General features: G+C 51.0%; 1 protein-coding gene across 2 annotated transcripts in view; it reads left to right on the top strand.

Annotated features, from left to right (window-relative positions):
* LOC142299172 (CWF19-like protein 1) overlaps positions 1 to 22,047 on the top strand; it is a 66,482-nt gene that overhangs the window by 6,822 nt on the left and 37,613 nt on the right. The window contains exons 4-5 of one of the 2 annotated variants that reach the window (XM_075341812.1): positions 3,868 to 3,969; positions 4,393 to 4,607. In XM_075341812.1, the coding sequence (XP_075197927.1) occupies positions 3,868 to 3,969; positions 4,393 to 4,607 (317 nt within the window). The remainder of the gene's footprint in view (positions 1 to 3,867; positions 3,970 to 4,392; positions 4,608 to 22,047) is intronic. The other variant, XM_075341813.1, reaches the window with a different exon arrangement.

Genomic DNA, 22,047 nt, shown 5'->3' with positions numbered 1-22,047 from the left:
GGGCTCATTCACCTCAGGTGGCTCAGCCCGGACCGTTACGTCAGTGGCTGATGGCTCCTCAGAGGAGATGCTTTCCCTCACAGGGACGCTATGCCCAAGACGGTTGCCTGAACTTCCAAACTTCAGTCTTCTCATCCTCTGCCAGGTCTGCCATGCTGGACACCGCACGGCGGTGGTCTTGGCTACTTCCTCACTATCCGCAGGCTCCTGTGGCTTCGGAAATGGAAGGCAGATGCCTCTATAGAGGTTCCTTGCTGGGCTCCCCTTTGGTGGGACCAGTCTCTTCGGAACCAACTGGATGAAATTTAGGAAGCTCTTGGCGAGGAGAGTTCTTCCTTGCCACAAACCTAAACCAGGGATCCTGTCCAGGGCAGGAATCAGTTGAGGTTTCGGTGGTTTCCGTTCCTCCATCTGATCGTCCTCTAGCTCGGCCTAGGTTCATAGAACCAATTGGCTTGAAGCTGCGTCTTCAGAAGACCGCAGGAGATGCTGCCACTTAGTCAGCTTCCTCCGAGCTATCTAGCCACGCCAACCTCCTCCTGGTCGGTGGCAGGCTCCCTCCACTTGGCGACGTATGGTTCTAACACGTCTCCATTCAGTGGGGGCGGGATATATCTCCCATGGCTACAGGATAGAATTCTGTCCACCCGCCAAACAGATTTTTTTCTGTCACCCCCTCCCGGCTCCAAGGCCGCCGCCTTCTCACAGGCCGTGGCATTTCTTGCAGGCCAATGGAGGAATTGTACCGGTTCCCGACTGGGAACGGTTCTGAGATTTTTGTTTAAATCTATTTCTAGTACCCGAAGAGGGCGGTGCCTTCCGACCTGGATCTTTAGCTTTTCAAGCATGGTCAGGTGTGGCGTGTTCACATGGAGTCTCGGTCTTGTTCCGTGTGTTTTTTCACCGGATCAATCAAGAACCCAAGGAGATTCCCTAGCAGCCATCGGCATCAGAGATGCCTTTCTGCAGGGGTCAATCGCAGTTTCACACCAGTGTTGACTACGTTTTGCCATCGGAGTGGTCCAATTCGTGGCTCTTCCCTTGGGGTTAGCCACGGCCCCTCGAGTATTCTCATTGGGGCTGCTGTGATTAGGGTCCTGCACCCCTAGGGATTGGCAGTGATCGTTTGCCCTGGACGGCCTTCTTCTCGGGGCTTCATCCAGTGCAGACTCTTAGCAGAGTACTTCGCTTACTCTCGCCACTCTAACCTATTCGGGTGGCTTGTCATTCTGTTCAAGTCCACTCTGACTTCGAACCAGAGGTTCTCAGGGACGCAATTCGAGACTCTGTCGGCTCTTGTAAAGCTGCTCTTAGTCGATCAGTAGTCCCTCCGCTGGCGGTCGACGTCGTTCTATCAGACACCAAATACAGGTGCTGGTCAGACGGTGGCGTCAATGGAAGTGATTCCTTGCCCAATTTCTCCTGCGTCCTCTGAGACTGGATGTTTTCCGCTGCACACGCGAACTCCCTCCTTCCACGGGGTGGTGGCTTTGCCACTGACCAGGGGCTCGTTTTCAGTGGTGGTTTCGGCCACTCTGTCTCAGGGACTTCCTGGCCCCGTCCCGGGTGACCCTCACCAGGGTGCTGGTCTTTCCGCCTTGGGAGCAGTATATCTCCACCGCGGAGCGCAGGGCGCTTGGACTCTGTCCGAATCAGCCCTCTAGATCAATGGGCTGGAAATCAGAGCTGTATTCTAGCTCTCTAAGCCTTCACCATCTGTTGGCGGCTAGGCACATTCGAGTCCAGTCGGACAACGTGACAGCGTTTTCCTACATCAACTTCCAGGGCGGGACACTCAGCCGCCTGGCAATCTTAGCGCCTCAACATTCTTCAGTGGACAAGGGACTCCTAGTCCACCGTATCCGCAGCCCACATCCTAGATGTCAAAACTGCGAGGCAGACTATTTCAGCTGTCCAACCGTGGTCCACAATCCTCAGGTTTTGCGGTAGACACACTGGTTCATGTTTGATCCCAGCTTCGTCTCTACCTCTTGCCCAGAGTCCTGCGCAAGATCAGTAAAGGGGGCCGTCGGGTCATTCTCTTACTCCAGACTGACCCAGGCAGGCTTGGTACCCTGACCTGCTCCTTCTGTCCGTTGGGTTGCCATGGCCTCTTCCGGACCGTCCAGACCTTTTCTCAAAAGGTCCGTTTTTTCCGTCAGAATTCTGGATTCTCAGATTGACGGCGTAGCTATTGAGTCCTGGATCTTGGCGACTTCTGGTATCCTTCCTGAAGTCATCTCCGCTATGACTCGAGCCCCAAAGTGTCCTTGGACCTTTTTAGCCTTGCCGACCCTCCTGTCCCTTCCACAGTCCGGTCTACAGCTAGGACTATCCCTCATTAAGGGACAGGTCTCGGCTCTGTCAGTATGTGCCAGCGGCGTATCGTCCGGCTGGCTCCGGTGCGCTCCTTTTAAGGGCGCATCTCACATCATTCCGCCTTTCCGGCGGCCTATGGAGCCCTGGGACCTTAATCCGGTCCTCCCGGTTCCCGGAAACCCCCCTTTGCGCCTCTTAGGCAGGTTTCCTTGTTTCATCTTTCACAGAAAGTAGTCTTTCTGGTGGCTAGAATTTCCCGCCAGGGAGTTCTGGCTGCACTCTCTCTGAGTCACCCCCTTTTTGGTCTTTTGCATCAAGACAAGGTGGTCTCCGTCCGACTCTGGACTTTTTTCCTTAAGGTGGTTACTGCTTCCACCTTATCCGGGGCAATTTTCCTGCCTTCCTTTTGTCCGGCTCCTGTTCATCGCTTTGACGAAGCGTTGCATATCCTGGATCTGGTGCGGGCGCCCCGGATCTATGTGTCTCGCACCGCCGTTATTAGGCGGTGCACCTCTCTCTGGTACTGACTGCTAGTCAACGTAGCGGTCTCTCGGCATCTAAGCCGACCCTGGTTCGTTGGCTTAGGTCGGCCATTTCCGAGGCCTGCCTGTGTACTCAAGTGCCTTCCCCGCCGGGGATCAGAGCACATTTGATCAGACCTGTCGGTGCCTTTTGGGCTTTCAGGCGCCAGGCTACGGCTCAGTAGGTCTGTCAGACTGCAGCTCGAATTAGTCTGCATACTTTTTCGAAGCTCTATCCAAGGCATGCTCTTGCTTTGGCAGACGCGGGCTTGGGCAGACGCATCTTTCAGGCGTCTGTCGCCCATTTGTGAAGTTGGGTTTGCCTGCTTCTCAGTTTCTGTTTATTCCCACCCATGGACTGCTTTAGGATGTCCCATGGTCTGGCTCTCCCATAGGAACGATGAAGAAAAAGAGAATTTTGTTACTTACCGTAAATTCTTTTTCTTATAGTTCCGTCATGGGAGACCCAGCACCCTCCCTGTTGCCTGTTGGCAAGTTTCTTGTTCCGTGTGTCTTCACCGGCTGTTATTGTTGTAGACAGACGTTCCGGTTCTTCCGGATTTTACTCTGTCTCTTCTTGTGGGTGGATGTCCTCCTTCAGCTTTTGCACTAAACTGGCTAGGACTGGCTAGCAGGGGGTGTATATGCTAGGAGGGAGGAGCTACACGTTTGAGTGTAGTAACTTTGTGTGTCCTCCGGAGGCAGTAGCTATACACCCATGGTCTGGGTCTCCCATGACGGAACTATAAGAAAAAGAATTTACGGTAAGTAACAAAATTCTCTTTTTTTGTCTGTGGGGGACTCGGTATTATGCGCTTGCCTAGTCATCTCTGGCATGTAATACCACATTTGGCCTGCAGTGGCCGCTGCAGGAAGAATGTGCTGCTGCTCTCTACTCCCCCTAGAGCTCACTTCTGGGACTTCCAGTGCATTGCCTGCCAAGATGGCGGCATTTTCATTTTACCGATACCGATGTGCAGTTATATTCTAATAATCACATTTCTGTCTTTTGTTTTTCCTCTTTCAGCTCCTATTCAGACCTACGTCCTTGGGGCAAATAATCAAGACACAGTAAAATATTTTCAAGATGTCGAGGGCTGCGAGTTGGCTACTAATATTACCTACCTGGGTAAGCGATTCTTTGTCCTGAGAAAGTCTCTTCTGCTCTGCTGCTCATCCTGAACTTCCTGGTTCAGTTATAGAACGTATATGTGATTACGGCAGGGCAGTAAGAGATAAGGGAGGGTAGTGTGTAACTGTATAGTAAAGTAGATGGGCCTATATTATGAGGATACATCAGCAGTGTCACCTCAGTGGGGGTCCGATATCTGTCTCCCTCTGGTTTTTGTGGCTTTTGACTCCTAGACTTGCACTTCATTAATTTGCACTGCTTGGTTACCTCTGTCAGTGACCCCACCTGCCTTACAGGATCACTTACAGAGGTAACAATGCAGTTCTGTATTTCTATGACTCCGTTACCTTACTCCCAGAGAGTTTGGCACACGCTTTATAGCTTTTTATCTCCATATATTGGTTCTATGTTTACTTGTAGGACGAAAAGGAATATTTACAGGGGCGTCCGGCCTCCAAATCGCCTACCTGAGCGGCATCGAGTCCTCCAGCGAGCCGGCCCCGGCCTATTGCTTTTCTGCTAAGGATGTCACGTCGCTGAAAATGTCCCTCACCACAAACTCTAAGTTCAGAGGTGTGGACGTATTACTGACGTCGCCGTGGCCCAGAGATGTGTGGAATTACGGAAACGCTCCGGTGTGTAGGTTTTTTTTCTACCAGACATGTTTTATTAACCCCTTCACAACCTTGGATGTATTGCTGTGTGCAAGGTCGTGTCCCTGCCTTTGATGCAGGCTCATACGCCGAGCCCGCATTTCTCCCTGCACATATCGGCTGATCTGATCAACCATCATGTGCCTCCAACAGTCGCGGGGTGTTCGGAGATCCGCCCGCCGATGTTAACCAGTTATATCCCGCTGTCAATCTCTGACAGCGGAATTTAACATTCGCCGGCGGGGAGCGCGCCATTCCCTGCTCCCATCTGTGGCCCCATGATATAATCGCAGGGCGCCATTGAGTTCTCATGATAGCCGGGGGGGTCAGCTGATGACCCTTTTCACTGTCATTACGATCCTCCTGTGAACGCCGGGTGTGAGTGACATTCATAGGAGATTGTGATTTCTGCTGCACGGAGCACGGCCGGCTGATGCTGACGTATGGCTCTGTAAAAAAAAAACAATAAATACACCTTTTGGTTTTGCCGCTTTCAGAAATGTATGATTTGCCAAGATCTGATCGGTACACGGCTTAATGAAGGAAAAAAAATAAAAATGACAATTACATTATTTTTTTTTTTTTTGTCTGCCGCAACATTGCAATAAAATATAATATAGAAACAATAAAAACATCTACATAAAAGTAGTATCAGATAAAAAAAAGATATATATGCACACACATACATATATAATTACTCACACATGTTTATATATACAGTGCCTTGCGTACGTTTTTGGCCCCTAGAATTTTTCAACCTTTTCCCACATTTCAGGCTTCAAACATAAAGATAAAAATGTTAATGTTCTGGTGAAGAATCAACAACAAGTGGGACACAATTGTGAAGTTGAATGATATTTCTTTGTCGCTCCATTGGGAGACCCAGACAATTGGGAGACCCAGACAATTGGGTGTATAGGCTATGCCTCCGGAGGCCGCACAAAGTATTACACTAAAAGTGTAAAGCCCCTCCCCTTCTGCCTATACACCCCCCGTGCTCCCACGGGCTCCTCAGTTTTTTGCTTTGTGCGAAGGAGGCAGACATGCACGCACAGCTCCACAGATTAGTCAGCAGCAGCTGCTGACTATGTCGGATGGAAGAAAAGAGGGCCCTTAACAGGGCCCCCAGCATGCTCCTTTCTCACCCCACTCTTGTCGGCGGTGTTGTTAAGGTTGAGGTATCGATTGCGGGTACGGAGGCTGGAGCCCACATGCTGTTTTCCTTCCCCATCCCCCTTAGGGCTCTGGGTGAAGTGGGATCCTAACGGTCTCCAGGCACTGAGACCGTGCTCCATCCACAGCTCCTGAGGACTCTGCTGGATAGGAGCCGAGTATCGTTCAGGGACATGGCCCTGCTACTTTCAGGTACTCTGTGTCCCCGTGGGGACCGCGCACAGCAACACTCCAGCATTGCTGGGTGTGCTAGTGCACCGGGGACCGCGGCGCTGACCGCGTTTGTGCCATTACACACTGCAGCGTCGCTGAGTGTGTTAGTGTATGGGGACTACCGCGCTGACCGCCGCTGCCATTGTTATCACTGCGGCGCGGCTGGGACTGTTAGTGCGCCGGGGACTTCCGCGCCGGCCGCGCTTATACGGCGGCCGCGCTTATAACTCGAGTCCCCGGCTTTTGCGGCCTAGTCTCTTTTTCTTCCCGCCCCCAGGCCTGCCAGTCAGGGGAAGGGCGGGACGCTGTACAGGACGGCAGCACTGAGGGCTGGAGCATGCTTTGCATACTCCACCCCCCTCACTGTGCACAGTGGGGCACCAGTTCCCGCACTTTCTGGGTCACGCCCACGGCTCCCTCCTCTCCTCAGGACGCCGGCAGCCATTCCTGTCAGCTCCTCTGACGCTGCAGAGGGGAGACAAGCTCTGGGGGACCCAGGCAGGGATTCTGGTGGCCACACAACCGCTTTAAGCGGGCGGTAAGCAGCACCTGTGGTGCTGGCCCCACTTGTGCAGAAGTGTAATTATATATGTTTATAGGCTATACTTTACACTGTATGGTGCACGGTTGATTTCTGGCTATATACCCTATTGTGTTGCTCAGGGGAGACAACAGCATGGCGCCCACAAGAAGCAGGGGTGCCAAAACACAGGCTTACTATGCTGCCTGCGCCGCATGTACGGCAGCACTACCGGCAGGCTCCACTGACCCTCATTGTGTGCACTGCTCGGCCCCTGTGGCACTTACTCAGCCGGAGCCTCTGCTAAGGGGGGCCCAGGGGGAACAACCAGCTAACACTGTCCAGGTGACAGGGACGGAGTTTGCAGTTTTTACTGACAGACTTTCTGAGACTATGGCTAAGATACTAGAAGCCTTGCAGTCCAGACCGGTATCTCAGACCATGGGCACTGTGGAATCATTGCCCCCTGGTTCCCCTCAGTTGGAACAACAATGTTCCCCCGGGGTGTCTCATAGATCCCAGGGTGAGGTCTCTGATACGGACCGCAGCCCCAGACCGCCTAAGCGAGCTCGCTGGGAAATCCCCTCGACCTCATCACATTGTTCAGGGTCTCAGAGGGAGGACTCTCTGTATGATGAAGCGGAGGTAGCTGATCAGGATTCTGATCCTGAGGCCGCTCTCAACCTTGATACTCCTGATGGTGACGCCATAGTGAATGATCTTATCGCGTCCATACATCAAATGTTGGATATTTCTCCCTCGGCTCCCCCAGCGGAGGAGTCAGCCTCTCAGCAGGAGAAATTCCGTTTCAGGTTCCCCAAGCGTACAACGAGTACGTTTCTGGATCACTCTGACTTCAGAGAGGCAGTCCAGAAACACCGAGTTTGTCCAGATAAGCGTTTTTCCAAGCGCCTTAAGGATACACGTTATCCCTTTCCCCCTGACGTGGTCAAGGGCTGGACTCAGTGTCCCAAGGTGGATCCTCCAATCTCCAGACTGGCGGCTAGATCCATAGTTGCAGTTGAAGATGGGGCTTCGCTCAAGGATGCCACTGACAGACAGATGGAGCTCTGGTTGAAATCCATCTATGAAGCTATCGGCGCGTCTTTTGCTCCAGCATTCGCAGCCGTATGGGCACTCCAAGCTATTTCAGCGGGTCAAGCGCAAATTGACGCACTCACACGTACGTCTGCGCCGCAAGTGGCGTCCATAACTTCTCAAACGTCGGCATTTGCGTCCTACGCTATTAATGCTGTCCTGGACTCTGCGAGCCGTACGGCGGTTGCAGCCGACAATTCGGTGGCAATACGCAGGGCCTTGTGGCTACGGGAATGGAAGGCAGATTCGGCTTCCAAAAAGTGCTTAACCGGTTTGCCATTTTCTGGCGACCGTTTGTTTGGTGAGAGGCTGGATGAAATCATCAAACAATCCAAGGGAAAGGAAACATCCTTACCCCAGGCCAAACCAAAATTACCCCAACAGAGGAGGGGACAGTCGAGGTTTCGGTCCTTTCGGGGTACGGGCAGGTCCCAATTCTCCTCGTACAAAAGGCCTCAGAAGGATCAGAGGAACTCCGATCCATGGCGGTCTAAGTCACGCCCTAAAAAGACCGCCGGAGGTGCCGCTACCAAGGCGGCTTCCTCATGACTTACGGCCTCCTCACACCGCATCCTCGGTCGGTGGCAGGCTCTCCCGCTTTTCCGACATTTGGCTGCCACAGGTAAAAGACCGTTGGGTGAGAGACGTTCTGTCTCACGGTTACAGGATAGAGTTCAGCTCTCGTCCTCCGACTCGATTTTTCAGAACATCTCCGCCTCCCGAGTGAGCCGATGCTCTTCTGCAGGCGCTGGGCACTCTGAAGGCAGAAGGAGTGGTGGTCCCTGTTCCTCTTCAGCAACAGGGTCACGGTTTTTACTCCAACCTGTTTGTGGTTCCATAGAAGGACGGGTCTTTCCGTCCTGTCCTGGACCTAAAACTGCTCAACAAACACGTAAAGACCAGGCGGTTCCGGATGGAATCCCTCCGCTCCGTCATCGCCTCAATGTCCCAAGGAGATTTCCTTGCATCGATCGATATCAAGGATGCTTATCTCCACGTACCGATTGCTCCAGAGCATCAGCGCTTCCTGCGCTTCGCCATAGGAGACGAACACCTTCAGTTCGTGGCACTGCCGTTCGGCCTGGCGACAGCCCCACGGGTTTTCACCAAGGTCATGGCTGCAGTAGTTGCGGTCCTCCACTCTCAGGGTCACTCGGTGATCCCTTACTTAGACGATCTGCTGGTCAAGGCTCCCTCTCAAGAGGCATGCCAACACAGCCTCAACGTTACTCTGGAGATTCTCCAGAGTTTCGGGTGGATCATCAATTTTCCAAAGTCAAATCTGACACCGGCCCAATCGCTGACATATCTTGGCATGGAGTTTCATACCCTCTCAGCGATAGTGAAGCTTCCGCTGAACAAGCAGCGTTCACTACAGACGGGGGTGCAATCTCTCCTTCAAGGTCAGTCACACCCCTTGAGGCGCCTCATGCACTTCCGGGGGAAGATGGTGGCAGCAATGGAGGCAGTCCCTTTCGCGCAGTTTCACCTGCGTCCTCTTCAATGGGACATCCTACGCAAATGGGACAGGAAGCCGACGTCCCTCGACAGGAACGTCTCCCTCTCTCAGGCAGCCAAAGCTTCCCTTCGGTGGTGGCTTCATCCCACTTCATTATCGAAGGGGAAATCCTTCCTACCCCCATCCTGGGCGGTGGTCACGACGGACGCGAGTCTGTCAGGGTGGGGAGCAGTTTTTCTCCACCACAGGGCTCAGGGTACGTGGACTCGGCAAGAGTCCTCACTTCAGATCAATGTTCTGGAGATCAGGGCAGTGTATCTGGCCCTAAAAGCGTTCCAGCAGTGGCTGGAAGGCAAGCAGATCCGAATTCAGTCGGACAACTCCACAGCGGTGGCTTACATCAACCACCAAGGAGGAACACGCAGTCGGCAAGCCTTCCAGGAAGTCCGGCGGATTTTGATGTGGGTGGAAGCCACGGCCTCCACCATCTCCGCAGTTCACATCCCGGGCGTGGAAAACTGGGAAGCAGATTTTCTCAGTCGCCAGGGCATGGACGCAGGGGAATGGTCCCTTCACCCGGACGTGTTTCAGGAGATCTGTTGCCGCTGGGGGATGCCGGACGTCGACCTAATGGCGTCCCGGCCAGGGTGGATATAAATCTTGATTTTTTTTAAAAAAATCAAAAAAATCAGATTTTTTTGATTTAAATCATTTGATTTAAATCAGATTTTTTAATCAAGTTGTACACAAGCAAAACTTTGTCTTTTTGCAAATCTAATTGTTTTACACAAAAATATTAAAACAGTTGATTATGAAACCTAATAATTTTTATTTGCACCATTAAACACTCAGAATTGAACTACAGAGAGTAAGTACTTTTTAACAATAGCCTATCTCTATCTCTTGAAACAAACTTTTTGAACAATGTAATGGTCCTCGTCCTATAAGGGCTGTCTCAAAAGTTATGCTACTCAAGTTTTCCGGTGAGGTTGCTGTAATACTGGTAACTAATATCAGAGCCTCAGCAACTGAAAAAAATTATGTCACAAAAGTTTTAAAAATGTTTTTTTTTTTTAAAATGGTCAATTTGGCAGACTTCAAAAGTGAATTGCAGCCTACAATAAAAAAAAATAAGCGTATACACACTTTATTTTTACTTAAAGGACATGTGCACCTTTTATTTTTTAAGGTGCAGCCAGTCACAGTGTGCACATGTCCTCCCCCCGCAGCTCTCTTACCTCCGATGTCAGCGCTGCGGGGATCCGTGGCTTCGTTCTGCCCGTCCGCGAGCGCGCCTCCATTCATTTCAATGGAGCGTGCGGCCCGCTGACGTCACGCCGCTGGATCACTGCGAGTAGGCCGCAACCGGAGGACGGGAGGCGGACGGTCAAAACGAAGCCACGGATCTCAGCGCTGTGGGGATCGGAGGTAAGAGCGCTGCGGGGGGGGGGACATGTGCACCTTAAAAAAAATAAAGGTGCACATGTCCTTTAGCGTTAATTTTCTGTGAAATATTGCCTTAACATAAATTTAAATTCTATACTCCAGAACTACCATTGCTAGAAATTTTTCTTTTCTTAGGCGCTCCATTGGGAGACCCAGACGATTGGGTGTATAGCACTGCCTCCGGAGGCCACACAAAGCAATTACACTAAAAAGTGTAAGGCCCCTCCCCTTCTGGCTATACACCCCCAGTGGGATCACTGGCTCACCAGTTTTCTGCTTTGTGCGAAGGAGGTCAGACATCCACGCATAGCTCCACTGTTTAGTCAGCAGTAGCTGCTGACTATATCGGATGGAAGAAAAGAGGGCCCATATGGGGCCCCCAGCATGCTCCCTTCTTACCCCACTTGTGGTTTGTAAGGTTGAGGTACCTATTGCTGGTACGGAGGCTGGAGCCCACATGCTGTTTTCCTTCCCCATCCCCCTGAGGGGCTCTGAGGAAGTGGGATCTTACCGGCCACCAAGCCCTGAGGCCGGGCTCCATCCACAGACCCATAGAACCTGCTGGATGTGGAGCGGGAGTGCCGTTCAGGGACAAGGCCCTGCAACTTTCAGGTACTCTGTGTCCCCGTATGGCAGGCCACGCACACCCCAGGCTTGCTGGGTGTGCTAGTGCGCCGGGGACTGTAGCGCTGTGCGCTGGGCTTATAGTCCCCGCAGATTACTGGGGGACTTTATGTGTGTGGATCGCCGCGCCGACCGCCCCTGGAGCGGCGGCGCAGCTGCGACTTGTAGTGCGCCGGGGACGCGCCGACCGCGCTTTTACGGCGGCGGCGCTTCTAACTTTAGTCCCCGGTTTTTTCTGCGGCCTAGCTCCGCTTCGTTAACGCCCCCCACCCTGTCAATCAGGGTAGGGGAGAGACGTTGTTCAATCGGCAGCGCCGAGGGCTGGAGCACGATTTACATGCTCCAGCCCTCTCACTGAGCACAGTAGGACACAGGCTTCGCGCTTTTTCTCTGTGCACGCCCTAGGCCCGCCCCCAGGCTTGCAGCTCCCCAGGACGCCGGCAGCCATTATACACATGCAGTCTGGCTGGAGAACGGACGCAGGCTCTGAGGGACCCAGGCTACGGGTTTCTGGCGACCACACACCCGCGCTAAGCGGGCGGTAAGCAGCACATACGTGCGGCCCCACTAGTGCCACAGTGTTATATTTGTGTACTGCACTGTAAGGTCGCTTCTTGGCTGTACACCCTATATTGCTTTGAGGAGACAACAGCATGTCATCCGCAAAACGCAAGGGTGCCAAGGCACGGGCTGTCTACACTGCTTGTACAGCATGTGGGGCTAATCTACCAGCAGGCTCCAACGACTCTCATTGTGTGCAATGTTCAGTCCCAGTGGCACTTCGTCAGCCAGAGCCTATTGTGGTGGTAGCCCAGGCAGAGACGCCTGTGAACCCTACCCCGGTGACGGGGACAGAATTTGCAGTCTTTGCTGATAAAATGTCTGTGACTATGACAAAAATCCTGGAGACCTTGCAGTCCAGGCCAGTTGCTCAGACCATGGACACCGCTGTGTCTATGTTCCCCGGCCCCCCTCAGCTGGAATTAATCCGTAATTCAAGGGGGTCCCAGGCATCACAGGCTGAGGGCTCTGACTCCGATGACAGTCCCAGTCCGCCTAAGCGAGCTCGCTGGGAGAGACCCTCCACGTCATCACGCGGATCAGGGTCTCAGCGAGAAGGGTCTCTATATGATGGCTCAGAGGTGGGTGATCAGGAGTCTTGTCCTGACGCCGCACTCAATTTGGATACGCCAGATGGTGACGCCATGGTAAATGACCTTATAGCGGCCATCAATAGGCTGTTGGATATTTCTCCCCCAGCCCCTTCTGCAGAGGAGGCAGCTGCACAGCAGGAGAAATTCCATTTCCTGTATCCCAAGCGTAAATTGAGTACTTTTCTGGACCACTCTGACTTCAGAGAATCCATCCAGAAACACAATACTTATCCGGACAAGCGTTTTTCTAAACGCCTTAAGGATACCCGTTATCCTTTTCCCCCTGACGTGGTCAAACGCTGGACCCTGTGTCCAAAAGTGGACCCTCCAATATCCAGGCTTGCAGCTAGATCCATAGTTGCAGTGGAGGATGGGGCTTCACTTAAAGATGCCAATGACAGACAGATGGACCTTTGGTTGAAATCTGTCTATGAAGCTATTGGCGCGTCGTTTGCTCCAGCATTCGCGGCCGTGTGGGCGCTCCAAGCTATTTCAGCTGGTCTGGCACAGGTGGACTCTCTCATACGTCCAGCAGTGCCGCAAGTGGCGTCCCTAACTACGCAAATGTCTGCGTTTGCGATCTACGCTATCAATGCGGTACTGGACTCTACGAGCCGTACCTCAATGGCATCCGCCAACTCTGTAGTTTTGCGCAGAGCCTTGTGGTTAAAGGAATGGAAAGCAGATTCTGCTTCTAAAAAATGTTTAACCAGCTTGCCATTATCTGGAGACAGACTGTTTGGTGAGCAATTGGCGGAAATCATTAAACAGTCCAAAGGTAAGGACTCCTCCTTACCCCAGCCCAGATCAAGCAAACCTCCACAGAGGAAGTGGCAGTCAAAGTTTCGGTCCTTTCGAGGCTCGGGCAAGCCCCAATTCTCCTCGTCCAAAGGGACTCAGAAAGAGCAAAGGAGCTCTGATTCCTGGCGGGCTCACTCACGCCCCAAGAAAGCAACCGGAGGTACCGCTTCCAAGGCGGCTGCCTCATGACTTTCGGCCGCCTCCCTCCGCATCCTCGGTCGGTGGCAGGCTCTCCCGCTTTTGCGACATTTGGCTGCCACAGGTCAAGGACCGGTGGGTAACAGACATTTTGTCTCACGGGTACAGGATAGAGTTCAGTTCTCGTCCTCCGCCTCGGTTCTTCAGAACTTCCCCACATCCCGACCGAGCAGATGCCCTTCTGCAGGCGGTGAATTCTCTAAGAGCAGAAGGAGTGGTGGTCCCTGTTCCTCTTCAGGAACGAGGTCAAGGTTTTTACTCCAATCTCTTTGTGGTGCCAAAAAAGGACGGCTCATTCCGTCCTGTTCTGGACCTAAAACTGCTTAACAAGCATGTGAACGCCAGGCGGTTCCGGATGGAATCCCTCCGCTCAGTCATTGCCTCAATGTCTCAAGGAGATTTCCTAGCATCAATAGACATCAAGGATGCTTATCTCCACGTGCCGATTGCTACAGAGCACCAACGCTTTCTACGCTTCGTGATAGGAGACGACCATCTTCAGTTCGTAGCTCTGCCATTTGGTCTGGCGACAGCCCCACGTGTGTTCACCAAGATCATGGCGGCAGTGGTAGCAGTCTTGCACTCTCAGGGACACTCTGTGATCCCTTACTTGGACGATCTACTGGTCAAGGCACCCTCTCAAGAGGCATGCCAACTCAGCTTGACGGTTGCACTGGAGACTCTCCAGACGTTCGGGTGGATCATCAACTTCTCAAAGTCAAATCTGTCACCGACCCAATCACTAACGTATCTTGGCATGGAGTTTCATACTCTCTCAGCGATAGTGAAGCTTCCGCTGGACAAGCAGCGGTCTCTACAGACTGGGGTGCAGGCTCTCCTTCAAAGTCAGTCGCACTCCTTAAGACGCCTCATGCACTTCCTCGGGAAGATGGTGGCGGCAATGGAGGCGGTTCCGTTTGCGCAGTTTCATCTGCGCCCACTTCAATGGGACATTCTCCGCCAATGGGACGGGAAGTCAAAATCCCTGGACAGGAAAGTCTCCCTTTCCCAGACGGCCAAGGACTCTCTGCAGTGGTGGCTTCTTCCCACCTCATTATCACAGGGAAGATCCTTCCTACCACCGTCTTGGGCGGTGGTCACGACAGACGCGAGTCTGTCAGGGTGGGGAGCAGTTTTTCTCCACCACAGGGCTCAGGGTACGTGGACTCAGCAGGAGTCCACCCTTCAGATCAATGTTCTGGAAATAAGAGCAGTGTATCTTGCCCTACTAGCCTTCCAGCAGTGGCTGGAAGGAAGGCAGATCCGAATTCAGTCGGACAACTCCACAGCGGTGGCATACATCAACCACCAAGGGGGGACACGCAGTCGGCAAGCCTTCCAGGAAGTCCGGCGGATTCTGATGTGGGTGGAAGCCACGGCCTCCACCATATCCGCAGTTCACATCCCCGGCGTAGAAAACTGGGAAGCAGACTTCCTCAGTCGCCAGGGCATGGACGCAGGGGAATGGTCCCTTCAACCAGACGTGTTTCAGGAAATCTGTCGCCGATGGGGAAGGCCGGACGTCGACCTCATGGCGTCCCGGCACAACAACAAGGTCCCAACCTTCATGGCACGGTCTCGCGATCAAAGAGCGCTGGCGGCAGACGCCCTAGTGCAAGATTGGTCGCAGTTCCGGCTCCCTTATGTGTTTCCACCTCTGGCACTCTTGCCCAGAGTGCTACGCAAGATCAGATCCGATTGCAGCCGCGTCATACTCGTCGCCCCAGACTGGCCGAGGAGGGCGTGGTATCCGGATCTGTGGCAGCTCACGGTCGGCCAACCGTGGGCACTACCAGACCGACCAGACTTACTGTCCCAAGGGCCGTTTTTCCATCGGAATTTTGCGGCCCTGAACCTGACTGTGTGGCCATTGAATCCTGGATCCTAGCGTCTTCAGGATTATCCCAAGGGGTCGTTGCCACCATGAGACAGGCTAGGAAGCCCACGTCCGCTAAGATCTACCACAGAACGTGGAGGATATTCTTATCCTGGTGCTCTGCTCAGGGAGTGTCCCCCTGGCCATTTGCATTGCCTACCTTTCTTTCTTTCTTTCCTGCAATCTGGGTTAGAAAAAGGTTTGTCGCTCGGCTCCCTTAAAGGTCAGGTCTCGGCGCTATCCGTCTTTTTTCAGAGGCATTTGGCACGCCTTCCTAAGGTGCGCACGTTCCTACAGGGGGTTTGCCATATCGTACCCCCGTACAAGCGGCCGTTAGATCCATGGGATCTGAACAGGGTACTAGTTGCCCTCCAGAAGCCGCCCTTCGAGCCTCTGAGAGAGGTTTCACTTTCTAGACTATCACAGAAAGTGGCTTTTCTGGTAGCGATCACATCTCTTCGGAGAGTGTCTGAGCTGGCAGCGCTATCATCCAAGGCTCCCTTCCTGGTCTTCCACCAGGACAAGGTAGTGCTGCGCCCCATTCAGGAGTTTCTCCCGAAGGTGGTATCCTCTTTTCATCTTAATCAGGATATCTCTTTGCCTTCGTTTTGTCCTCATGCAGTTCATCGGTATGAGAAGGATTTACATTTGTTGGATCTGGTGAGAGCACTCAGAATCTACATTTCCCGCACGGCGCCCTTGCGCCGTTCGGATGCACTCTTTGTCCTTGTCGCTGGTAAGCGCAAAGGGTCGCAGGCTTCTAAGGCCACCCTGGCTCGATGGATCAAAGAACCAATTCTTGAAGCCTACCGTTCTGCTGGGCTTCCGGTTCCATCAGGGCTGAAGGCCCATTCTACCAGAGCCGTGGGTGCGTCCTGGGCATTGCGACACCAGGCTACGGCTCAACAGGTGTGCCAGGCAGCTACCTGGTCGAGTCTGCACACTTTCACCAAACATTATCAGGTGCATACCTATGCTTCGGCGGACGCCAGCCTAGGTAGAAGAGTCCTGCAGGCGGCAGTTGCCTCCCTATAAGGGAGGGCTGTCTTGCAGCTCTAACATGAGGTATTCTTTACCCACCCAGGGACAGCTTTTGGACGTCCCAATCGTCTGGGTCTCCCAATGGAGCGCCGAAGAAGAAGGGAATTTTGTTACTTACCGTAAATTCCTTTTCTTCTAGCTCCTATTGGGAGACCCAGCACCCGCCCTGTTGTCCTTCGGGATTTTTGGTTGTTTTTCGGGTACACATGTTGTTCATGTTGAACGGTTTTCAGTTCTCCGACGTTACTTCGGAGTGAATTTGTTTAAACCAGTTCTTGGCTTTCCTCCTTCTTGCTTTTGCACTAAAACTGGTGAGCCAGTGATCCCACTGGGGGTGTATAGCCAGAAGGGGAGGGGCCTTACACTTTTTAGTGTAATTGCTTTGTGTGGCCTCCGGAGGCAGTGCTATACACCCAATCGTCTGGGTCTCCCAATAGGAGCTAGAAGAAAAGGAATTTACGGTAAGTAACAAAATTCCCTTCTTCATAGACTTTAACCATCCCAGTAAAATGTCTGTTAAAAAAATAGGTTGTAAATTAATTGCCAGACTTACCACTAGTACTAGGCTCCTGGTGCATAAGAAGCTGTGGGGGTTCATTGACATTAGTTGTATCACTATCAACATCTTCATTTCCCTTCTGGTTGCAGTTTTCATAATGTGATTTCAAACGGCAAACAAGTCCTTGGATATCCTTTTGACAGTATTTGCACTTTGCTCTTGCACCTTTCTTTCCAAGATCTGCTGCTGGCATCTCAACAAAATGAACCCAAATAGGGTCTCTCTTACGACCTGCTGCCATGGCTCACACAGATCACTTATGAAGTTTGATTGTTACTACAGCCTGAGCCAAGCACTGCTGATGTTACTACAGCCTGAGCCAAGTACTGCTGACTATCCAACAAGTTTGGGCATGTCAACTGAATGCAGGGAAAAAGAAACTAAACCAAAACTGAACCCAAGCTAGAAGTGTGGAATTAAAGGGGCAGTATGAACAAAATGTGGAGGCTATTAAGTTTATACAATTAAGACATGCTGCTTTTAAACACCTACCTATTGCCATATAGTAAAACAAAAAAGATTTTTACTTACTTTGGGGTCCCCCCCTCACCCTGGCGTTAGATCGTTGCCCCGAGTTTCGTCCGTGTAACTATGGGCGCACATGCACACTGCTCTCACTTCTCATTTTAATCGTGATTTATATTAAAAAAAAACCTTTTGATTTAAATCAGTGATTTAAATCATGATTTAAATCGATCCGATTTAAATAGAAAAAAATCTTTTGATTTAAATCGTGATTTAAATCATGATTTAAATCGGCGTGATTTAAATCAATCCACCCTGGTCCCGGCACAACAACAAGGTCACGGCATTCATGGCACGTTCTCATGATCACAGAGCTCTGGCGGCAGACGCCTTAGTTCAGGATTGGTCGCAGTTTCAACTCCCTTATGTGTTTCCTCCGCTGGCACTGTTGCCCAGAGTGTTACGCAAGATCAGGGCCGACTGCCGCCGCGCCATCCTCGTCGCTCCAGACTGGCCGAGGAGGTCGTGGTACCCGGATCTGTGGCATCTCACGGTCGGCCAACCGTGGACACTACCAGACCGAACAGACTTGCTATCTCGAGGGCCGTTTTTCCATCTGAATTCTGCGGCCCTCAACCTGACTGTGTGGCCATTGAGTCCTGGATCTTAGCGTCTTCAGGATTATCTCAAGAGGTCATTGCCACTATGAGACAGGCTAGGAAACCAACGTCCGCCAAGATCTACCACAGGACGTGGAAAATATTCCTGTCGTGGTGCTCTGATCAGGGTTTTTCTCCCTGGCCATTTGCCTTGCCCACTTTTCTGTCCTTTCTTCAGTCCGGATTGGAAAAGGGTTTGTCGCTTGGCTCCCTTAAGGGACAAGTCTCTGCGCTCTCTGTGTTTTTTCAGAAGCGCCTAGCCAGACTTCCACAGGTACGCACGTTCCTGCAGGGGGTTTGTCACATCGTCCCTCCTTACAAACGTCCGTTGGAACCCTGGGATCTGAACAGGGTGCTGATGGTTCTTCAGAAACCACCGTTCGAGCCAATGAGGGATATTTCTCTCGCACGCCTTTCGCAGAAAGTGGTTTTCCTAGTAGCAGTCACTTCACTTCGGAGAGTGTCTGAGCTAGCAGCATTGTCATGCAAAGCCCCTTTCCTGGTGTTTCACCAGGACAAGGTGGTTCTGCGTCCTGTCCCGGAATTTCTCCCTAAGGTGGTATCCCCTTTTCATCTCAATCAGGATATCTCCTTACCCTCTTTTTGCCCTCATCCAATTCACCAATGTGAAAAGGATTTGCACTTGTTAGATTTGGTGAGAGCACTCAGACTCTACATTTCTCGTACGGCGCCCCTGCGCCGCTCGGATGCACTCTTTGTCCTTGTCGCTGGCCAGCGTAAAGGGTCACAGGCTTCCAAATCAACCCTGGCTCGGTGGATCAAGGAACCAATTCTCGAAGCTTACCGTTCTGCTGGGCTTCCGGTTCCCTCAGGGCTGAAGGCCCATTCTACCAGAGCCGTGGGTGCGTCCTGGGCTTTGAGGCACCAGGCTACGGCTCAGCAGGTGTGTCAGGCGGCTACCTGGTCGAGTCTGCGCACTTTCACAAAACACTATCAGGTGCATACCTATGCTTCGGCGGATGCCAGCCTAGGTAGGCGAGTCCTTCAGGCGGCGGTTGCCCACCTGTAGGACGGAGCCGTTACGGCTCTATTATGAGGTATTATTTACCCACCCAGGGACTGCTTTTGGACGTCCCAATTGTCTGGGTCTCCCAATGGAGCGACAAAGAAGGGAATTTTGTTTACTTACCGTAAATTCCTTTTCTTCTAGCTCCAATTGGGAGACCCAGCACCCGCCCCTGTTTTTTTGTGTACACATGTTGTTCATGTTGAATGGTTTCAGTTCTCCGATATTCCTTCGGATTGAATTTACTTTAAACCAGTTTATAATTTTTTTCCTCCTTCTTGCTTTTGCACCAAAACTGAGGAGCCTGTGGGAGCACGGGGGGTGTATAGGCAGACGGGAGGGGCTTTACACTTTTAGTGTAATACTTTGTGCGGCCTCCGGAGGCATAGCCTATACACCCAATTGTCTGGGTCTCCCAATTGGAGCTAGAAGAAAAGGAATTTACGGTAAGTAAACAAAATTCCCTTCTTATTGCTTATTTTAAACTTTAAAAAAAATAAATAACTGAAAATTGGGGCGTGCAATATTATTCATCCCCTTAAGTTAATACTTTGTAGCGCCACCTTTTGCTGTGATTACAGCTGCAGTCGCTTGGGGTATGTGTCTATCAGTTTTGCACATGGAGAGACTGAAATTCTCGCCTATTCTTCCTTTGTACACAGCTGGAGCTGAGTGAGGTTGGATGGAGGCGTTTGTGAACAGCAGTTTTCAGCTCTTTCCACAGATTCTCAATTGGGTTCAGGTCTGGACTGTGACTTGGCCATTCTAACACCTGGATACATTTATTTGTGAACCATTCCATTGTAGATTTTGCTTTATGTTTGGGATCATTGTCTCATTGGAAGACAAATCTCCGTCCCAGTCTCAGGCTTTTTGCAGACTCCAACAGGTTTTCTTCAAGAATGGTCCTGTATTTGGCTCCATCCATCTTCCCATCAACTTTAACCATCTTCATTGTCCCTGCTGAAGAAAATCAGGCCCAAACCATGATGCTGCCACCACCATGTTTGACAGTGGGGATAGTGTGTTTAGGGTGATGAGCTGTGTTGCTTTTACGCCAAACATATCATTTGGCATTGTGCCCAAGTAGTTCGATTTTGGTTTCATCTGACCAGAGCACCATCTTCCACATGTTTGGTGTCTCCAGGTGGCTTGTGGCAAACTTTAAATGACACTTTTTATGGATATCTTTGAGAAATGGCTTTCTTCTTGCCACTCTTCCATAAAGGTCAGATTTGTGCAGTGTACGACTGATTGTTGTCCTATGGACAGACTCTCCCACCTCAGCTGTAGACCTCTGCAGTTCATCCAGAGGGATCATGGGCCTCTGGGCTGCATCTCTGATCAGTCTTCTCCTTGTTTGAGATGACAGTTTGGATGGACGGCCGGGTCTTGGTAGATTTGCAGTGGTATGATGCGCCTTTCATTTCAATATGATCGCTTGCACAGTACTTCAGTTTAAAGTTTTGGAAATCTTTTAGTAACCAAATCCGTCTTTAAACGTCTCCACAACAGTATCACTGACATGCCTGTTGTGTTCCTTGGTCTTCATGATGCTATATGCGCTTTACACAGAACCCTGAGACTATCACAGAGCAGGGGCATTTATACGGAGACTTGATTACACACAGGGGCTTATACCGTATATGCCGGCGTATAAGACGACCCCCAACTTCTGCCCTAAAAATATAGAATTTGGGATATACTCACTGTATAAGACTACCCCCGTTCAGTATGCTTCAGTATGCTAAGAGCAGGGGGCCGCACTGTGTGAGGAGGTGTTTTTTTTACTGTCCAGTATAACCAATAGGATTAGTGCAGGGGCCAGCATGTAAGCTCTTCATTAATGTCCCTGCATGGATGCGAGGGGAATCTGGCGTTACTGCACTAATCCTATTGGTTATACTGGACAGTGAAAAAAAAAACACCTCCTCACACAGTGCGGCCCCCTGCTATATATACGCTATATATCCGCTGTATATATACCAGTATATATGCTGTATGATATACCAGTACGGGGCCGGGCTGTGTATCGCGTTTCCATAACGACGAGGCAGGAACTTCCCTGCTAGAGCGCTGACGTCAAGGCAGAGCTGCTTGCCTCTGATTGGCCAGCGCTCTGCCATTCAGCAGCGGTGACAGGAAGTTCCTCCCTCGTCGCTATGGAGGCAGAATCCAAGCGTGGAACGGAGTGGAGCGGCGCACTACAGCACCCAGGTATATATCCGGCGTATAAGACGACCCCCCACTGTAGCCATTATTTTAAGGGGGTAAAAAGTCGTCTTATACGCCAGTATATACGGTATTTATCATCATCAGTCATTCAGAACAACATTGGACCATTCAGAGATCATCAATAAACTTCTGGAGTGAGTTTGCTGCACCGAAAGTAAAGGGGATGAATAATATTGCACGCCCCAATTTTCAGTTAATTTATTACAAAAGTTTAAAATAAGCAATAAAAATCGTTCAACTTCACAATTGTGTCCCACTTGTTGATTCTTTACCAGAAAATTAAACTTTTCATCTTCATGTTTGAAGCTTGAAATGTGGGAAAAGGTTGAAAAATTCAAGGGGGCTGAATACTTTCGAAAGCACTGTATATGTGCATGTATATATATATGTGTGTGTGTGTGTGTGTATAATATATATATATATATATATATATTTATTTATTATATAATATACAGTTAGGTCCAGAAATATTTGGACAGTGACACAAGTTTTGTTATTTTAGCTGTTTACAAAAACATGTTCAGAAATACAATTATATATATAATATGGGCTGAAAGTGCACACTCCCAGCTGCAATATGAGAGTTTTCACATCCAAATCGGAGAAAGGGTTTAGGAATCATAGCTCTGTAATGCATAGCCTCCTCTTTTCCAAGGGACCAAAAGTAATTGGACAAGGGACTCTAAGGGCTGCAATTAACTCTGAAGGCGTCTCCCTCGTTAACCTGTAATCAATGAAGTAGTTAAAAGGTCTGGGGTTGATTACAGGTGTGTGGTTTTGCATTTGGAAGCTGTTGCTGTGACCAGACAACATGCGGTCTAAGAAACTCTCAATTGAGGTGAAGCAGAACATCCTGAGGCTGAAAAAAAAGAAA

The sequence above is a fragment of the Anomaloglossus baeobatrachus genome, chromosome 1 (assembly GCF_048569485.1).
Source record: "Anomaloglossus baeobatrachus isolate aAnoBae1 chromosome 1, aAnoBae1.hap1, whole genome shotgun sequence".
NCBI lineage: Eukaryota > Metazoa > Chordata > Amphibia > Anura > Aromobatidae > Anomaloglossus > Anomaloglossus baeobatrachus.
This window is presented reverse-complemented; position numbering and strand designations above follow the sequence as displayed.